This window comes from Phyllopteryx taeniolatus, chromosome 11 (assembly GCF_024500385.1).
Source record: "Phyllopteryx taeniolatus isolate TA_2022b chromosome 11, UOR_Ptae_1.2, whole genome shotgun sequence".
In the NCBI taxonomy this organism is placed as follows: domain Eukaryota; kingdom Metazoa; phylum Chordata; class Actinopteri; order Syngnathiformes; family Syngnathidae; genus Phyllopteryx; species Phyllopteryx taeniolatus.
This window is the reverse complement of record NC_084512.1, coordinates 22736956-22757662: the sequence shown is the minus strand read 5'-3', so window position 1 is coordinate 22757662 and position 20707 is coordinate 22736956. Positions and strand designations below refer to the sequence as shown.

The following is a 20707-nucleotide window of genomic DNA, read 5'->3' as shown; positions in this document are numbered from 1 at the left end:
CGATATGTGCAAAAGAAGTGTCATCCTGTCCAAGAAAGAAGAGGTCAGTGCACTCTAATCTCTCTGTAGTAAACAAGTGTCTAGTAGATGTCAAAACAAAAGTCAGAGTCAGAGTTGGAGTGCCTGCCCACACCAACATTCCTCCAAACTCCTCCTGCCTTAGATTCCTCTCCAAAAAGTTCCATTGTCTCCAGTTACATGTGGTGTTTCTTATTTGCCTGTTTTGGCCTAACCATCCCTGTGAGTTCAATTAAGTCAAACGCTTGAAGAGATTCTGCAGAGGTCTAAGAGATCGTTGCTGATTTTTCCTTTTGAGATCATAGCAGGCTCATGTCGATATTTATAGGCAGCGTGCTGTCGATGCAGTATTGTTTGTTTGTATATATTTATACATGCATGAACATAAACATTGAAAAAATAGTTTTACCCGTCCCACATTCTTTCAACACATTTCAAATTATTAAAACAAAAGTATTCTGGATCGCCTGTTCTCACTTTCCTACTATCAAGAAATGGGAGACTATCAGGTAGTCAGTTTGTCAATTAGAAGTTTAAGGTTAGACTAACACATAAAACAGAATGAGAATAAAAACAAAGAGAAAAGAGAGAGGAGAATGAAACATTGTATATTTACCATCATTTCTCGTGTATAATGCGCACGCCCAAAGTTGAGCTAAAATTTCTGGAAAACGCTTCAACCTATGTATAATGCATTTTTATAATGCATGAGTTTGCTTCTACCCACATGAAGTATTATCTGTATTTTGTTAGTTTTTTCAAATAATTATTCTGAAGTTAAGCACTTTATTTGAACACATTATACTTTATTTTTATTTACTTGCTCTTATTTTGAAATTCACAGCCCTACTTTTATTTAGTAAATGAGAAAACACAGTTGTGCTCATATGTTTGATTGCCTAGTCAGAATTTGTGAGATGGGCACAGTTATTTAACGAAAACATGAAAGGCCAGGCGAAACACATTCAATCTTATTTTAATGGGATTCAAATTAAATGCTGTCAAGCATTTCATGAAGGTATTATCATTAAACAAAACATCGCCATAATGAAATTAATGAGCATTGTTGTTCAGTCATCAGTTGTATTTAAAAAAACAAAAAAAATCATAAATTCTGCCGGGGAATATAAACTTATGAGCACAATTGTACATATATGCAGTCATATGTACCCCTGTCATATTGGAATGAAAGTGTAGACTACACCTTTTTCATAACCTCTACGTAGCATACTAGAATGAAAGTGTACAACTTTTTTTATAACCTCTAAGGGGTGGTGGCATAGTGGAATGAAAGTGCACAGCTTTTTCATAACCTCTAGATGGCGGCATACATTTATAAAATGTGAAAGTCTTTTTCATTTTCTCCTATACTTATGTATAATGCGCATTATACACGAGAAATTATGGTAAATACCAAAATGTTCAACTAAACCATGTAATTTTGTCTAACGAAAGTCCTGTAGCTCAATGCTAATATGTAATGCTGAACCCCTTAGACGGGGCGAATGAAAATTTGCATAGATGCTACGGTAATCATAAACCTTCAAACAACTGCTAGTTAAAGGTACGGAGCAGCGACACATATAAACAGAGCGTCCAATACTCAGGCAAATGTTCTTTCTGCTCTGTGGGAACAACATCTATCACTGTTGGGGACTGCAGTATTAGTTGGGGACCTTCTCTGCCTCTTGATGTTAGGTACTCAGCATCTCTTCGAGTAGACCTCAATGAGTAGGCCCGGCATGTTCCTGCACATTGTGGTGCTACACTGAAGCTGTGCAAGTCTAGATTATATAGACTTGCTTGTATACTGTAAAAAACAATAAAAACGATTTAATAAAAATCTGCAACATAGCGGTGGTTCACTAGCTTTTATGTGGGTCGTGCTGTTTCCAAAACAAGCACCTTTCACCCCCGTTGTGCGGTGGAGCTGTGAGTGTATCCAGCCATGTCACACGGGACGATGTCATCATCGCCTGTGGATGTGTCTGAAAGGTGTTACGTGAACACTCCCATCGCAGAAGGAGTGGAAGGCACTGTGTTTCCGACAGAAATCACATTTGCTAAAGAAACAGATTTTTGGAAGACCTCCAAATAAGGTTTGTTGGCTTCAAAATAAATGAGTGCTACAATTTATGATCTTAATAACTAAAAGGACGTGTCCATCGTTTCTGTTTCATACAAAAGCACAACTTCATCTGATAACATCTAACAAATATCTAAGCCCCACAATGTGTTAAATGGGATTTTCCTAGTTGAGATTGAGAATGAAACCACATCAAAGTGAGGGACTGAAAATGAGACCAGATGAGCATTTTGAACTCATTATAAGCAATAGGGATTGTCATGTACTGTTAATGTCATAGGGCAGTTGAACTACCTCCACATTGACCTCTGCTTTAACTCTGACGTCAAAACAGGAGCTCAAAACAATCAAAGAATGATTCGCCCATCCCATTAAAACGCATCGGTGCCTTGAGATAGGAGTGACCCGACTTACAAGATTTTCGAGACACGAGCCGTCGTTCGGACGATTTTATGCTTTGACTTGGGAGTAAAAATTTGAGATGCGAGCACTGTATGCTAGCAGTGAACGCAACTCACTTCACAAGCAGCGGTTTGACAGGTAGTGAGCAATTCTTCAAAAAAGTGTTCAATCTGTCTATTGCCTCTCCAAGTTGACATTTACTATCAAACTAAACATAAAACAAAGAATTACACACAGTGTATATAAAACAACCACATAACTTTGCCCTAACGTCTGCTAGCTTAATGCTTGCACAAAATGGTAAACGCCATAGATGGGAAAATAAATAGCATGTGGCAGTGTTATAATGCTTTAGGGTGCATAGGGTGAAACAACACATGTAGACAGACACTAATAATATTCCCAGGAAACTATACTTTATTCTCTGCGACAATGAAGAATATTACTGCAGCTTATTGAGTCACTTACAACAGTTGTGAAACTTAATTTTTTGGCATGATTGTCTTATACTGCTGCAATTAATTCATCATGACGCACAGTTTAATTCTTAACATTCTATTTAATTATGCTATTTTATAAAGTACAATATAATAGACTGCTATTTCCTCCCTTAAAAACACAAATCTTTTTTTTGCGGGGGCTTCAATGGATTAATTGATGAAATGAAATTGCATTTCCATTCATTTCACTGGGGAAAGATGATGTGAGATGCATACATTCATGGGAATATCGCTGGAATAATACTTCCATCCATCCATCCATCCATCCATTTTCCGAGCCGCTTCTCCTAACTAGGGTCGCGGGTGTGCTGGAGCCAATCCCAGCTATCATCGGGCAGGAGGCGGGGTACACCCTGAACTGGTTGCCAGCCAATCGCAGGGCACATAGAAACCAACAACCATTCGCACTCACAGTCACACCTACGGGCAATTTAGAGTCGTCAATCAACCTACCATGCATGTTTTTGGGATGTGGGAGGAAACCAGCGTGCCCGGAGAAAACCCACGCAGGCACAGGGAGAACATGCAAACTCCACGCAGGCGGGGCCGGGGATTGAACCTTGGTCCTCAGAACTGTGAGGCAGACGCTCTAACCAGTCGGCCGCCGAATAATACTTAATCATCATAAAAGAGTATGAAACAAACAAATCACACAAGTGAAAACAGAACCTCCTTGGCACAGGTCCTGATTTCACAGACGTAGTATCCCAAAGTGAAAAATGGTGCGGTATAAAAACCCGATGTTTTGGGTTTACCCGTAAAAGGACCTTTGAATGGATTTTTGCCCATTCAAACAAGGATGTTCGTCTGACACAGCATTTCACTCTGCACTTTTAAACACAATGACAATAGTCACCGTCTACAAAGGAAACCACATCTCCTAACCTCTCCTATTAGAGCAGAGTGTAAAAAGTTGCGGTGATTTTGTAAAGGCAACAGATGAGGGCGCAGAAACCAAAACCACATCATACCGCCGAAATCTTACCAACAACTCTTGAAATCCATACTTACTCTGTTTGTCCACCTGGTACCTTTCGAACACTACTCATCTTGCTATTGAATGTACTTGACGCTCACAAGCCTTTTTTGCTTAACAAAAGCACATCTGGAGCAAGATGTCTGTCTTTGGATATTGTATCACCAGGATTTATTTTAAAGAGGAAACCAATCATTATACAAACTCACACATATGTATGTAAGTGCATTGTCTGGATGGCTAGACTGGTATGCTGGCCTCTCTGGTCTTTATCGGATGCTTAAGAGGGTATTTTTTCCCCCCCAGTTAAAAGTGTGTCTGCTGCCCCAGAGATCAAAGTGGCTCTTATGTGTGATGGATGACACAGTAGCTCTTTACACACTCGCTATCCAATCCGTGTACCATAACTGAGCTCGCCTGAAAAGAATTACTGGGAATGACTGACTCAATTTCTGGCTCGATTGACGTTACTCTTTCTCCCGTTGAAGTGACAGATTTTGAGTGAAATTTGGATTTTTTTGCAGATGCGGATTCTTGACAAATTTCCCATCGAAGGAGGACAAAAGGACCCCAAAAAGAGGATTATTCCTTTTTTGCCAGGTGATGAATGAACACAAATTTTACACTAAATTCAGTGAATTTAGAGACTACAGCAGAGGTCATCAATGTGCGGACTGTGTTCTGGATCTGGCCCAGACGCCATTCAGTGCAGACCCAGAGCTGTTGTTAGATTATTTTGACCAATCAGTGCAACATTTGTAGAATTTACGGTACAGTAACCCCCGACATTTTTGCAGTTCACTATTTACAAATTCACCTGTTTGTGTTTTTTTTCTGTGGACGTTTTCCCCAGCTATAAGATGGGGGGAAAAAAATCATCAATCTAAGCACAGAATCTACCCCAACAGTTTAGTTTGAGCTTTTTCCGTTCTTTAATAATCGGTAGTAGAACATGGGTCGGTTTCACCCAAAACTGCTTTCTGATGAAGAAGCAGAAAACAAAATTGTGAAAAGAAACGTCAAGCAGAACAACGACCTTGATGTTTTGTGACACCTCAAACAGAAGAAATGTGAGTGACGCTGACATGGCCCGAGTTGAACGTCAATGGCTTTTTTGTCGTTCATCATTCACTCCATGAACGCATGACCACGATCGCGACACACACTTGGTAGCACCCACTGCGATATCTACTCGATATATACCATCCATATTAGATACTCTGTTCAAGTGTGAGGTGCCTAAACCTTTCCGACTTTAATCGTGTTAGCATTTCTTTCCCTTATAATTGACGTGACCAACCGATATTTACCGCCTAATCTTTATTTCCTACTCAAATCCAAAGCGATGCAAGGCCACTATATACAAGGAGCACGTGTGAGGCAGTCAAACAGTGAAGAAAGAAGGCCAAGGATCCAAGCGCATTCGTTCAGATTGTTATGTCCTTGTGAAATGAACAAATTGGATATATTTAACTTTTAACTAGTATGGAAGTCCCTTTGTATGAATCAACGAAGGGTGTACAGCCTATGTTTTTGTTTTGTTTTTATGACTCCAGCTTATTGTACACTAGCACGGTCACTCATGTTGCATTGTTTTGCTTTTACGATCATTCCCTCCACCTAGACCTGAGCAATGCGCAGTCGGCCATGTGGGCAGGAGGTTCTCAGGGAGAAATTGGTCTAATCTGATCAACTTATTTTCAGTCAATTCATTGGGGAGCAGTGAAGAGATCCTTTGTAAGACAAGCTGGACTGCTTGAGTCTGGCTGGTGCTATTTTGAGCACTCAGTAAGCGTACCATTGGTTTAACTACTGCTACTCCCAAAAACACACAACAAACAAGATGCATTATTTGACCAAATTAAACCTACAGTATGTAAGGTAAGAGCTTCAAAATCATTTGGATGGGCTTGTAATAAGGAGACCGGCCTTCTTTGTTCTTCATTGACCCTCTACATATTTGAGGTTCGTGATTCGTAAATTAGCCTGTTCGCTGATTTTTTTTGGGGGGGGGACCTATCCTCCGTTATTGATTTAACTGATCCTTTAATTCATCTTAAGTACTAGTTGTTTTTTAAAGGGAAAGGGGGGAAGGAGGATTGTGAAATCCCCCCCAAATATCCATCGCTACTTTTAGGAGATATAATGTATTACTTTTATAAGCTTACAAAACTGACTGTGTGTTGTTTGTGTCTAGGCAAGGTCCTGTTTCGGCGAAGTCACATCCGAGATGTAGCCGTCAAAAGACTGAAGCACTTGGACAACTACTGCAAAGTAAGACCAAGATTGCACGTCTCATCCTCAGAGCTATAATTGGCTTGCAACATGTCCATAAATGTCATTCCTGTAAATGCAATAAAGTTTTATGTTCGAGGTCAGACAATGACTGAGTCTTTAGTGTTTGTGTTGGTCAGGGTGACAAGTTATCTCTTTGAGTGCTTCATTCGCAGCGCATAAGTGCTGCAACTTTTTGAAGGCAGCCTTTCGGCATTTATCTCGCCGTCCCAGGCCTGAACAGGAAAGCGACCGCTCTATCTGCACCGCTCATTTCCCGTGGCCAGGGTAAATAGGCAGCCTTTAACGGAAGCCAAGGAAGTGGGGGCACGCTTGTTTGGAACAGAATACACGAAGAAAGCACGAATGAATCAGCGGAGTCAACACAACATGCAGTTAGGTGACCCTCTCTTCATTGTTAAGTCAGGGAGGAAGCGCTGGGCAGGTGTGGTGCCAAGTGTGTCACTGGTTTTCATTAAGAAATCCTCAGCGGCCGCAACATTACTTACGTCAGGCACGATCTAGTTAGATCCAATAAAATACAGTACTGGCTTCACTAAGATGCCTGCAGTTGCACTCAGTAGAAGGAGCTGACTTAATTGCTTGATCAAATCACGTGTTATGTATCGTCCCACTCCAGGCCTGTAGGTGCCAGTAATGGCACCTTCCAAGGTGGGTCTTAACTGCTTTACAGTGTAGCAGCGAATAGCAAAAATCCACAACCGACACCGCCCAAAATGGTTTATAATTGCCTATCGATGCCACACGATGGCAGCAAAGCACTACTTTTGTCTCAATGAAGCTCCTCATCTCCCTTTAACTTAGTTTCTTGGTACCAAGATGGCACGAGATGGCAGCAAAACACTACTTTTGTCTAAGTGAAGCTCCTCAACTCCATTTAACATAGTTCCTTGGTTCCAAGATGGCAGAAAAGCAATACTTTTGTCTGAATGAAGCTCCTCTACTCACTTCAACATAATTCCCTGGCACCAAGATGCCAAAAGACGGTGCCAAAGCATTGTACATTCTCTTGGCCCCACTGCAGTCTAAATCTAAATGTCAAAAAGTGTAACTGAATGAATCCCTTGACACTTTTATCCGCATCTGCAACCAAATTTAATGATTTCGTCGTTGGCCCAGAAAGTTTGCGAAAATTGGTTACATCATTCTTCCTTAACGGTCTAAGAAAAAGCAGTCAAAATGTAGCTGTGCTGAGCAACTTTTCGTGCTTGACAGAGGCAACTGAATATGGCTTTATTAGTCCCGCAAATGCAAACGTATGTAAAATACATACCAATGCTGGGATTTTTGCATTACATCATACTGTTTCTTATGACTCAATCCCTGCATCGACATGTTTGTGTTTGTGAAAATATAGTATACATTCTACAATGTGGTTATCAGTCTCCAGATTTCCCCTTCATGACCATTTTATTCAATGACTTCCTGGTTTTCACATTCAATTTTCTTTTCTTGACTTTAAACTTTAATGGGAATGCTCTAGCTCTGTAAGTGTCCTCCTCTAATGAAATTTAGTGAGCATCACAGACTTGCCCTTCTCAAGATGCCCTTTTGAATATGGTTTCTATAAGGCTTTGTTTATGACCCCAGAGCAGCTGGCTGAGACAGATGATTGTTATTCTATATCATCCCTGCGGGCTTCACTCTAGGCTAAGAAACCTTCTTCCTTCCCCTCCACACCCTCCACCTGGTCTTCTCATCTGACTGACTGTGCAGTCACAAACTATTACTCACTACTATTCAAACCTATTTCAGAATAGATGCGACCTTTTGTTGTTCAATATGTGTCACCCTCCCCCCCCGCAGGCTCTGATGAAGCTCCCCACCCACATTTCCCAAAGCGAGGAGGTTCTGAAGTTCTTTGAGACCAAGTCAGAGGACCTCAACCCTCCCACTGAGTGAGTAACTATTACTCTGTGCGCTCCATATACTGACTCATGAGCTCTCGTTGCATATGTGTGTTGGATCCAGATGAGTGAAATGGCCCTTAATGAAATATAGCATCTGGCAGGGGACATGTGATCCCAGAACAAATGCAATTAGGATCAGCGGTGTCGTGAAAATGTGGCAAAGTTCACGTCTTGGCATGGTGTCATCATTTGTCATTTTCACTATGAAGTCACAGTGTTGAATCAGTGCAAGATCCTTATTTGCTGAAGTCGTGGGTTTCTGCGGCCCAGCATTTTAGCGCCGCACGGCATTCAATAGCGAAAATCTGTGAATAATTGACACCCCTCCTGAAAGGGGTTTTAAATTGTGTATAGATGCCACGAGATGGTGGCAAAGAACTTAAAACAAAGAGCATCATAAAGCATTAACACATACATCTAGCATTTACACAATCATGAACCCATGTCACATAAAAGACTATTCAGCCGTTAATAGAAACCACCCTCGCCTGAGGCTCATCAATAGTATCAGCTAGCATAGTAGCCTAACCCACACACTAGCACAAACTCACGTGACATCGTAAGTGGTCAAATAAATATGCGCTCAAATGCTGTTAGGTCATTGAATTCACTTTTTGGCATTTACACACAATAATACATTTTACGGAATACGGACGGGTGTGACTACGACTACTACTAATAAAACATTGGTTTTATACTGTAACAACATTTCTCTTCATAGCGTCCCAGTGAATAATGAGAATTCATTTGGAAGAAACAATCATATGCTCCACTTTCTGCTCCGTGTCAAGGTCTGATTTTTAACAAATCACATTTATATTGCTTCGATGGATCGGTTTTAGTGTGTTGACGAATGTCCTAGTGGCCCGTGCATCTCTTGATTTTTCTGTATGCGGCCCTCGGAGGGAAACGTTTAGACACCGCTAGTTTAAGTGTTATTCTTAACCTTTTATTTATGCGTATTTAAGCTATGTTTTAGGTAGTGCACCGGCGTGAATTTAAACTTCTCAGACCATGAATGTTAACGCTACAGTGCCCCGGCCCACTCAAGGGGAAAAAAAACCTCTTGAGTCATCGTTCCACGTCCACCAGGCTCACAGTTTCATTCAAGTTAATCCCACTTCAAAGTAAGCCGGGAGACCGTCCAGCACAGTCTCACTAAGGCGGGTGTGGGGGGTCTCGGAAGTCATGCCATCGAAATGCCGACTGACGTCACCACTGAGGAGAAAAGTCAAAAGAACTATTTTTATGTGGCCGTAACACATCATTTGCTTAAAAACAACTATTGTGATATTCATTCTGATCACATGAGGCAATTGGGTTTCCACGCAACATAATCAAAACCACCTGCTCAGTATCGTAAGATCTAATGAAACAGCAGGAGGAAGCAATCTTTCATTAGCAAATCTAATATTGTTTTGATTGACCATGTACAGTATTATTGTGGCGTATATGTGGTTCTCTGAAAACTCATCGTCTACTTCCATCTAGTGGCAAGCAGACGTCCATATGAAAAAAAAACACAATGCTGTGTTGTCGAGCTGTCAATAGAGGGAGCCAAATAGCCAGCCTGAACCCGGTATGGAGATTCTGCAAATTCTCTTTGCAGAATCATACCAGTACCACGACCACCACTACTACAACAACTACTACTACTACTAATAATATTAGTTTTATAATATTGATGTATGAATAAATATATTTTTACAATGATACTGTGTAAGAAATTTTCTCCAAACTGCAGTGTTATTTATGCAGGCTTAAAACTCGCAGTTGTGTGACTTGGCATTTTTGCTAATAATATTCAATCAATATTATGCTTACTACTGGAAAGCATAAGTCGTTGGCCAACCTGTAGCATCACTGCTTTGTATTGCATGTAATGACTGCTATTAAATTACACTCCATCAGTCCCCATGGAGATAAATCTTCCCCCTCTGCATTTAAGCTTTTGGAATAATTTTAGGAACCGTGTGCACATCCACTGAGACACTCCGGGACTCAGTCCAGCTCTGATGGAAGTATGCATAATTCTGCTAAACACATGCATACTGTATCTCCATTTCAAACGCTGTTTGCCTACTCAGCGGCGCTAATAATCCGCTTGTCACAGTTGGAGTTTTCAGTGAATTTCAGCGTGTTATGTGTGAGGGCTGCCTGGCTGTACTTTACATCTGGACTCGCAATAGGAGCATATGAGACCCCAGCGTGGATGCTATGCACTCAGCATGCAACTGCGAGAAGATGAAGACCACCGCCGACTGAGGAAAGCGTACTTTAAATATTAGCAGTTCATCAACTGCGCTTCCCACGTCAACTTATGTTGGATTTGCTCATTGACTCGTGGAGTGCATTTCCTGTTACCTGCAGACATCCTAATCAGGGCTGAGTGTATTTCCTGTATTTATGAGGGGGGTGACTATGTTAACCATCCATCCATCTATCCCTTAATTCTCTATACTGGGTCATGGGAATTTATCCTATACCAGATGACTTAAAGGTAGAGTTTGCACATTTTCAAACTGCTAGCAATATTTAAATGGAGCCACACTCGCTCCTCACTGGCGGCCCCTCACACCTCTGTCCAAAGAAACGCCCCCAGCTCACTACTTGCAAAATGTTACTGGTTTTATGTTGTATTTTTTTGGTATGTACAATCATTTAAAAATACAAGAGCGGCGATCAACTCACCTGACAACCCGGTGAGAAAGATGACGGCACCGCTCATTCGTACGTCAGGTGGTGTTTTACGTGACGAGCGTTGTCTCTCGAGGCACCACTGTACCTTGTAGTACAAGATTTTGCCGATGGAACACGCCAGTAAATACTGTATGTACCGTGCAGTGGAAAAATTTCAGTTGACGTAACATACATGTTTTTGGACTGAGGAGGAATTCGAGGTTCCATATTATCCTATAGCCGCAGTAGATTTACATCCAGTACATGGTTCGACTGCAGATAGCTCAATGACCTCGATCCCCCTGAGATTTGCAATAGACTTCACCACAGAACACGACACAAACACTACCACTAACCTTTCTCTACATTTCTTATATAGTTTTTGATTGGCGCACACTAAAGTATCCCTTTTTACAGACTCATGTTTCCCTTTACACTTAGGTCTCCCCACATGGGAGTTTATTAGTGGTTGCTGTTTGGTCAAACAGACACCATTCCCCCCCCACCCCACGCAAGTTCGCAGCGCTGGTGTCTTTGTTTGTGCATTTGTCTGGGGGCTTTTAAACAATCAACTTGCCCTATTATAATGACTTCCTGCTCTGTGATGTCGAGAGGTCGAGGCCAGAGCTGCCGGTTCCTCCCGTTGATGTTAATCCTGGGTCGACCTCGGTGTCTGTGTAATGGATACAGGGAGCACAGCAGTATTATTCCACACATTCCATTTCTAATAGGCCCACCAAACATGACGCACGGAGCTAGATTAGTTTTCCCAAATTCAAGTGCCGGATGGATGATTTAATAATGGATGTGGGTACTGAGTAATGCACATACTCAGCCACCAGTACGGTAACCAAAACTTGAAAATCTTGTCTGTGTGTGTGATGTGTTCAAAGCTGCTACCTCAATAATGAACGTAGGTCAGTAAAATACCTCAAAGGTTGTACAATTCAGTTCAACCAAAACCATCATCAAGCGGGAAGTCATCTCAGTGAGCAAACATTAACACATTAAAACATTAACATTTTTTCTGGATTTGTGTGTAATGCCACCCCAAAAGGAAACGTGATAAAGAAGTAAGTATACGTATTGAATGAAAGAATCTGGTCGCTCAGTTCAATATGAGCAATAAAATAAAATAAAAAAAAAGAATTCAATTTCAAGTCTTTACTCATTCAAGCCACTTGTAGTTGTCATTTAATGTGGCTTGATCTACAGAAAATGGATGGACGGATAAGTGGATACGTTCACTAAACAGTGGTTACCTTGTCTTTATCCTATACCAGATGGCTTAAAGGTCGAGTGTGCACGTTTTCAAACTGCTAGCGATATTTAAATGTATCCACACTCACTCCCTACTGGCACCCACAGCAAACAGTAAACAGTACAGTAACAGTAAGGTAAACAGTGGTTACCTTGTCTTTATCTGTTTATCTGTCTTTTTCATGACAAATACTCAAAATATCACTTGAACACGGCAAAGGTTTTATGATGGTGACAGTTTGATATCTATCTCTACTTACCTACCTACCTACCTACCTCTCCATCTGGTGATTAAAGGTGTGGTTAATGTAAAAAAGAAAAAAAAAACAGTCAAACATTTTAATGACTTTCGGCTGTTAACTCACAAGCCAGCAAAAACTGTGATAAACCCCGCGCAATATAATCTTGTTACAATCCTCCCTTCATGAGGATGATGGTTTGACAACAGACTTGTTGTTTTAGATTACAAATTGAAACAACTGTGGATGGACTCATTCCAAACAACCTCAACCTGAGATTAATCAACAGCGCTTTGAGATCAAACTTTTTTTTGTGTGTGTAATCTCCACACGGCTAATGATTTGGCACACTTACGAAATTCAAGGGTTGATTGCAACGCGCGCCAAGCCAGAATTTGCATTCTTTGTCCTCCTCTCGGGAAGAATATCCTCCCAGCTCCGTGCTCGAGATCACATGCTCGCTGCACAGGTCATCTACTTTATGTCCATCATTGCATGTTTACCCCTCTCACGATTCATAGCCACTTCTCATCTTCCCGACGAGCCAATGGAATTTTTTTTTATGTCACAAGCTAATTTGATATTTCGCTGTGGTCCTGTTCTAATATTAAAGAATGTCTTTTTAATGAAGCAGGACTGGGCCGTTATCTAATGCTCGTCTTTTGGAATGCCTCCGCAGGGATTAGTTCATGTGTCCAGAACCAGAGTGGGAGTCGGCCAAGAGTGACTTTATCTTAACTAACACATGAATCCAGTTCGTATTTGGATGTTATTCAAGCAAGAAGTGTTTGCTCGGCTTGAACCCGTAGCATTTTTTTCCCTACTTGTCTTAAATCTGGAATGTTCATTGTTTTTGCATAGAAATCTAACCCTTACATATAGTTCAGGTCAAATTTGAACCATTTTGACATTTGGCAGGAATAAAAGTACCCTAAATGTATTTCGTTTACCTTGAAATCTCATGACTTTTCCTAAAGTGACCCACAATGAAAATACAGTCGCCCCTCTCTATATCGCGGTTCACTTTTTGTGGCTTCACTGCATCGCAGATTTTTTAAAATCATACTTATATTGCAGATTTGTCGCAGGATTTTGCAGTGATTATTTTTCCACACAGAATGTGACTGCAGACCTCTGTGGCAAAAAAACACAAAACAAGAGGAAGAGTTTGTAAAAGACAAAAATAATTTCACACGTAATAAAAGATGTAAAAATTCAACTGGCGTACGTTACTCAACTGCATGTCTACGGTAATGTAAACGTCACGAGCTAGTTTAATATAGCGTACCGCCGCGATTTAGAAGAAATTGTAATTCTTCAATCACAGGTGGTTTGGCTAAAGGTAATACAGACACCTGCTCGTGCACTTTAAATCGCTTTATCAAACAAATGGTAACAATATACAGTAAACACAAGCACATTCTTAGACGACCTGCCGTTGGTCTCAACTGACGCCGTCACTGAACAGCGAGTGGCTAACGTTTAGCCAGTTAACAGCCAGTAAACGTTACATTCTCATTTGCTGACTTTCACCTCACCCAACAGGCGAAACACGCCTTTTAAAGGCACACATGCATTCAATGTCTCGGATACTACAGTGTACAACATGAGGATGGCCAACTCAAGTGGACAAAAATAATACCTGCACCTCACATGCATATATTTTAGTATTATTGTACATGCATGAAGCTTTAAAATATATATAAATACAACTACATATATATATATATATATATATATATATAGGAGGATTAATTAATTTAAAAATGTCATTCTTTTCTACAGGCGCTACAAAGCTAGTACACGCTGAGGCTCTTCTGGGTCAAAATTGACCCCTGTACACTAAAATATATTGTAATATTGAGCAAGGATTAATCATCCATTTATTAATTTCAGACAAGCTATGAATAGATTTTGAAAAGATCTGTAGTTCATAATTTGATATAGACAATTATCATGAGGATATTCTTGGCCCGGGTCAAATCTGACCCAGACCACACTATGTGTGCATAAACTGTATGTAAGGGTTAAGCAAATATTTTCTTTCCGGAAAACCAGCAGAAATGAAACAGAGGTGAATGTTGTTCTAAGCATGCAAACGTCGGAGAAGCTCTCTCCAAACATGCCCTCATGTCCATAACTGGCCACAGCGTCGGTGCCGCTGCCGAACGCCAAGTGTCAGCTCACATTAGTGTCAGTCCGCAGCGTCTCTGCACGCCACCATGCTAACCTGTAGCGCGTCATGCTACAATCCATATTTACATAGAAGTGTACTTTAATGAAGTCACTCAGCAATTCCTTGCTAGCCTTGGGCTTTGAGTAACAAAGGCAGCTGATAGTGATGGTGAAGCCCCGTTTATTGCTGGGGGATACGTTCCAGACCCACCTGTAATGGAAATCCATGATATAGAGCCACTATGTAAAAAGCTATTCAGACTTGCCTGTATCATGTTAAAAGCCATAAAGAAACAAAAACAAAACAAATACTCGCTTAAAATCCGTGCTATAGTGCTGGCGCAAATGATGAATGACGATGTAGTGGGGGTTAACTTTACACCATTTTTGTAAAAATAACGAATTTAGTCGGATTTTGTACGACAAGTAATATGATATACTAAAAAATATAGATACTTTTCTGGGGACAGGGGTTAGTTGGAGAAATTGAGCTAAATGAGAAAAATACAAAACTGGGTAAATATAGAATTTGAATTTGGAAAATATTGCTCAAATATACATATTGGGAGTGCTATTGAATACATGGGAACAGTTCTGCTCGTAATTCTAGAAAATAGTTTGGCCAAATACAGTGATTGTTCAAAATTCAAAATGCCCAGATATTGTACCATTTGGAAAAATAGACCTTAATAATCTCACAAAAACATCACTTCAGCAATTTTTGTCGGCGACTACTAATGTTAGCTGGTAGCGCTAGCCTTTGGCTACCTAGCTAGCAGCCACCTGGCAGGCTCCTGCGTTGCTCCCTCTCTAAGCTCGTGTTTTATTGATTCAACATCTAACATGACCTTAGTGGTAAACTATTCTTTACATTTGACAATTATAAAAAAAAAATGTATTCATCTGTTGCATTACTTTTAAAACATTTTTGTTAAGTTAATTATCTAGTTAATTTGTTTTATTAAGTGAAGAGTGAGCATTTCTACTCGAGTCTAATGACACCTTGTTGTCTGTTGAGACCCTCCACACACTCCTATGTGGTCTCCCCACACCCTTGATATCGTGACAAGTCCTACATGCATTCCCAATCAGGGTTCGGTCCGCTATGTTTGTGCCAACCGCATTCGGACCGTCCCACAAATAGATTGAGCCGTATTCACCTAGTGCATTAATCAGGCTGTATCAATGCTTGGTCTTGCGTTGAGAGCTGAAGCCCTAAAATGACCATGCCTCTCTGGTGTTGCTTCTTTTGCAGAGACTGCGGAGGTTCTGGCAGACGCAAATCGGGTAAGGATCTGTTTTTAGAAATTCAACTATTCTATTCAATTTCCTCTGATTTCACTGCTTACGGGTCTTAGAAATGTTATTTCATTATATATTTACTCTGCTATTTGTGGGGATAGAGACCGAGCCCTTCTGCAAATACTGAACAAACACGAGTAATTGACACCCCCAACCCCCAAAAATTCCAAAATGTTTGTAATTGCCTGTAATAATAATAGTTTAAATTGTAAATATATTCTGCCCGATGACAGCTGGGATAGGCTCCAGCACCCCCGCGACCCTAGTGAGGAGAAGCGGCTCAGAAAATGGATGGATGGATGGATGTAAATATATTACAAACTGTAATCCCAAAACACTTTACAAAGCTCCCTTGGCATATTGCGGTTCAGCGTTTGCACTTTGTATTGTTTTTTTTAATTATTATTTTTATGTATTTTATTTTTTTACTGTGTTGACCTTGCAATGTGGGAAAGCTCACAAACATGCAGGAGCTGCTGTCGGCCACAGCTCACACCCAGAACCGCCGACGTCACACACAACCAGTCTGGACCACGAATAGCAATTGACGGCCATTCTAAAATTGTACGAACCATGCCAAGTTAGCTTGACACACACGGCACATTAGCAGCGAGACACAACAGAAGACTTCTATTCGCCAAACTGCTGTTTATTGCGAAGTGGGTTGTATTGAGCTCACTGCCACCATACGCCACTCGTATCTCAAGGTTGCACTCGCAAAGAAAGCAAAAAATCGGCCGAGCAAACGGCTCGTATCTCAAGGCATTATTTGAACCGACTAACCCGCTATAAGAAAATGATGGGTGGGCGCTGGATGGACCACCTGTTTGTGCCTCTATAGTTTCTCTGCCAAGGCTGGCGGTTAGAGAGATGTGTGTGTGTGTGTGTGTGTGTATTGGAGTGGGTGTGTGTGAGGAGAGCGAAAGGGAGGAAGAACGTGTGAGTGACTCAGCTGACCGTAGGGACACGGGCGTAGGAGGCAGCAATAAAAGTATGCAAAGGGCTTTGGCTAGCAGCTGTGCAAGTGTATTTATGTCTGTTTGTTTGTCATTTGTGAATGTGTATGCAGCAACACAGCAACACCTCCCCCGCTACACACACACACGCTACTAAATGACATTTCTTTTTGCAATCATTCACATTTGCTCCGCTTGACCAGATTTGCCACCAAAAGAAAAAACTCATCTAAGCTAAATTTATCATATGTTCCATGGCATTAAGCTTCATGCAACAAGGAATTTGAGCGACATTGCAAAATGGAAAATTTTTTGCACTGTGTGTGTGTGTGTGTGTGTGTCAAGTAACCTACATTCAGTCTGAGCAAAGAGGCGGACCTGGAAAGTTCATCATATAGTCCTAATTAGCATTTAATGAGCTTTGCCGCTTCTAAGATGTACATGTGTTTATGCGTTTACTGATCTGTAAACCTCTGCTGGACATTAGCGGTTAGCGCGGATGAAACGCTTGACCTCGCTCCTCTACCAGACTGTGGTGAAATTTTGTGCTGGAGCTGCATCTTTTACGGTTTCCATAATTATACGGTGCCAGTATCCCGCTAGACTTTGCTGAGAATGTGAGCGGTGGGGAGGTTGCGGACAAGGGTTTGTGTGTTTACCTGGCAAACGCAAGACTTCTAAACATTTGCGGTTAACACACAATCGATCTCATGTTTGTTTTTTTTCATTCATCAGTCGTCTTTATGGAGAGATTAGAGAGAATAAGTACTTTAAAATGGCACCTTGGTACTTAGCGCTTTTATCTCTATTGTTTCCTCTACAGAATTACAATGGAACTTATTAATTCTTAGGCCTTGTTTCATTTTACTACCCTTTTCATCTTGTTCATGGCCATTAAAAAAATATATGGTTCTTTGGGTTCTTTAACTGCATAAAGATTTTAACTAACGTCAGTTCTAGTCAGTTGTATAAAACATCCATTCATTTTTAAGCTTTCAACCCTTCAAATTCCACTTTAGGTGCACATTGTGCAGCTTGTAGAACAAACTCAAAACAATCAAAAGTACAGTATCACCTTTTTGTTCTTCCACATTGGTATCTTGACAAACGAGTTGAAGTCATTTCGTGACCACGGTCGTATCTCAAATGCTGCAATGAATTGAAATGAATGGAAATGGATTAATCTGTTCCAACCCCAGCACAATTATTTTAAATGTGTTTTTTTGATCAGCAAAATAGCACTCTAAAGTATTGTACTTCATAAAAACATACAGTAATAACATGATTCAATGCAATGAAAGAATGAACCAGTTTGTGCGTCATGATTTCAACCATTAATTTTGGTTCTCCTCCTCATGTGCGCGCCTTGCCCACCAGGGCGCAGCATAATCCACGCACACATGTATAAATGACTGCGATTGGCTGGCAACCAGTTCAGGGTGTACCCCGCCTCCTGCCCGATGATAGCTGGGAAGGTTCTCCAGCACAATTATGTAAACATGGTTAGCTAATTTAATATAGCCTACAAGCTTTAGTTATAATGTATAGTAATGCTTCCACAAGTAGTGAAGGATAGACACAGCCGCCGGTGCATTTTTAATCGCTTTAAGGAACAAAGGGGAACAAAATAAATGTAAAAATACAGCCAACACCCAACTGCATTCTCATTCGCTGACGGACATATAATTCACAGGCCAGGCCCCCACCTGTTAAAGTACATGCAATCAAAGTCACAGACACTACAGTGTAGAACGTGAGTGCGGCGAAACCAAGTGGACAAAAATAATACCTGCACCTCACATGCATATTGTTATTTAATAATGCAAAATCATTTTTTCATCTGAGTACTTAATTAATCAATGGGAAAATCAGTATAATAATCGATTCTAAAAATATACAATGATTCCAATGGGGAAAATTCTATCCACCTTTGAGGTTACACTGCGCACAGGCAATTTTTATTTATTTTTTGTCAAATGAAAACTCATCTGATACCTGAGAATTAAAAAGTCATTTATAATCCATTTATAGGCCACTTTGAATAGATACAAAATGATCCAAAGGTTAGATTTTTACAAACATCCAATGTTATCCTGTCACTCTTGTGAACTATATCCAGGCTCAGCGGCTTCTGATATTTTTGGAGCATTTGACGCACTCTGTGTATTACGAAAGTGAGAAGTCAGAAGACAGCTCGAAATGAGTACGAGAAGAAAAAGAGGCGCAGCGCTCGGGGGTGTAGTGCATGTGAAAAGCAGATGGAGAGGAGGTTTACGTGGCAAGTGGAAAGCATTTCAGTGTTGTGCCTGAATCTAAGGGAGTGTGTTTATGTGTGCAGTCTTGCTGTCTTTATTTGCGCTACAGGCCTCCGGGGGCCTATAGGGGCGTGTATGTTTGTGTGCGTATATGTGTGGTTGTGCCTCTGTCAGTGTTTACATGTGCGCGTGTGTGTTTGCGCTATGTTTCGGGCGTGGGCAAAAGGGTTAAGTCAAGAGGTGTTTTGTGTTTGCAAATGGATAAGACTCGAAATTGGCGCAGGAAATCGTTTAAGGCAAATCTCTTAGGACAACCCGGCACTGTTTCACCAGCCTCTTTCTCAATGAAAAGCCATTGAGTAGTGTGCCTTTAAGCAGATCACCCCCCCCCCCCCCCCCCCCCGTTCACTTGCTCATACACAATGATGAGATTCACAGAACAAGAACGACCCATTGTAGAGGTCAAACCAGGTTCAACTTCAGTGCACACAGCTTGAGTCATAAACGATGCCTCCCATTTAAATTTACTGTTCTCTGTTGCATAAAAATGATAGACAGTCGTCATAGTGTAATGCAAACTACCAGGCTTTAGTTGTTGGAAATAAAACTAAATATTTAATGAAGCTGTAAGTGTATAATATGTCATTTAGCTGAGTGAGCTGGCCTATATACACACTCCAAATCAATGAGGGCGCAGCATATCACGAGGAAGTTGTCCGAAAAATGACCACACTAATGTTCAATTAATTCAATAGTAATAGAACAGTGGCCTCTTGATAACAATGTTTAACTTGCCTATCCAGTGAATAAAGGTTTTATTTTCAAGCTTCAAGCTGTCTAATGCCCCCCAGGTGAAGTTTACATAAACATAAAACAAAGACAATTACACGTTGTGTATTTAGATAACAGTATGCCTGTTTAGATTTATGCTAACAATGCAAAACCACTTCAGAGAGGCTAACGTTTTAACCCTTTAAGCAATGGATATTTGAACACAAACAACCTGAGCAACAGGTTTAGACAGATAATATAATAAAATAAAAGACATTTTTTTTAGCCTTTCTGCGAAGAACGGCTAATATTACTGCGGCTTCCTGAGAAGCTGTATTGCCGTATGTCTCTATTGTACTGACCGCATGTTGCCAATGCAGGCACACCAGAAGGAGCAATACAATGTCCATTGAATTGGCTTCACTCTTTACATTCTGACTAATTGTCATTACTGTATGTTTTAAGAAAGTACAATATTTAAGGATACGGGTATATGGGGGGTGTCCGAAAAATTCCAGGACTGGTGTGACAAAAAATACAATTCCAATCCAAAGTACAAATTTTCCCCTTGGGAGTAATCCATCTGGAGTCTACGGCACTTTTCATGCACTCCTCCTCAGCTCGGTCATCACGGCCATCTTGACGGCATCCGCGTCTTCAAAACGTGTCCCCTTGATGACGCCCTTGAGCTTGCGAAAGGGGAACAAAATTACATGGTCAGGTGAGTAGGGATGTTGTTCCAACAAGGTGATATTCTTCTTCGCCAGGAACTGTCAGATGCTCAGGGCATTGTGAGCAGATATGTTTTCATTGCCACCACTTTGGCCACTTTTCGCGCACTGAATGAAGCAAACGCTGAAGGATCTCTTCGTAGACGTGCTGG

At 40.9% G+C, this 20707-nt stretch overlaps 1 protein-coding gene across 4 annotated transcripts in view; it reads left to right on the top strand.

Annotated features, from left to right (window-relative positions):
* Nucleotides 1-20707, top strand: part of LOC133485399 (SH3 and PX domain-containing protein 2A-like) — a 55230-nt gene that overhangs the window by 6960 nt on the left and 27563 nt on the right. For 3 of the 4 annotated variants that reach the window (XM_061788998.1, XM_061788997.1, XM_061788999.1), the window contains exons 3-6: nucleotides 4507-4582; nucleotides 6180-6256; nucleotides 8084-8175; nucleotides 15796-15827. In XM_061788998.1, the coding sequence (XP_061644982.1) occupies nucleotides 4507-4582; nucleotides 6180-6256; nucleotides 8084-8175; nucleotides 15796-15827 (277 nt within the window). Of the gene's footprint in view, nucleotides 1-4506; nucleotides 4583-6179; nucleotides 6257-6633; nucleotides 6652-8083; nucleotides 8176-15795; nucleotides 15828-20707 lie in introns of those variants that run through there. The other variant, XM_061789000.1, reaches the window with a different exon arrangement.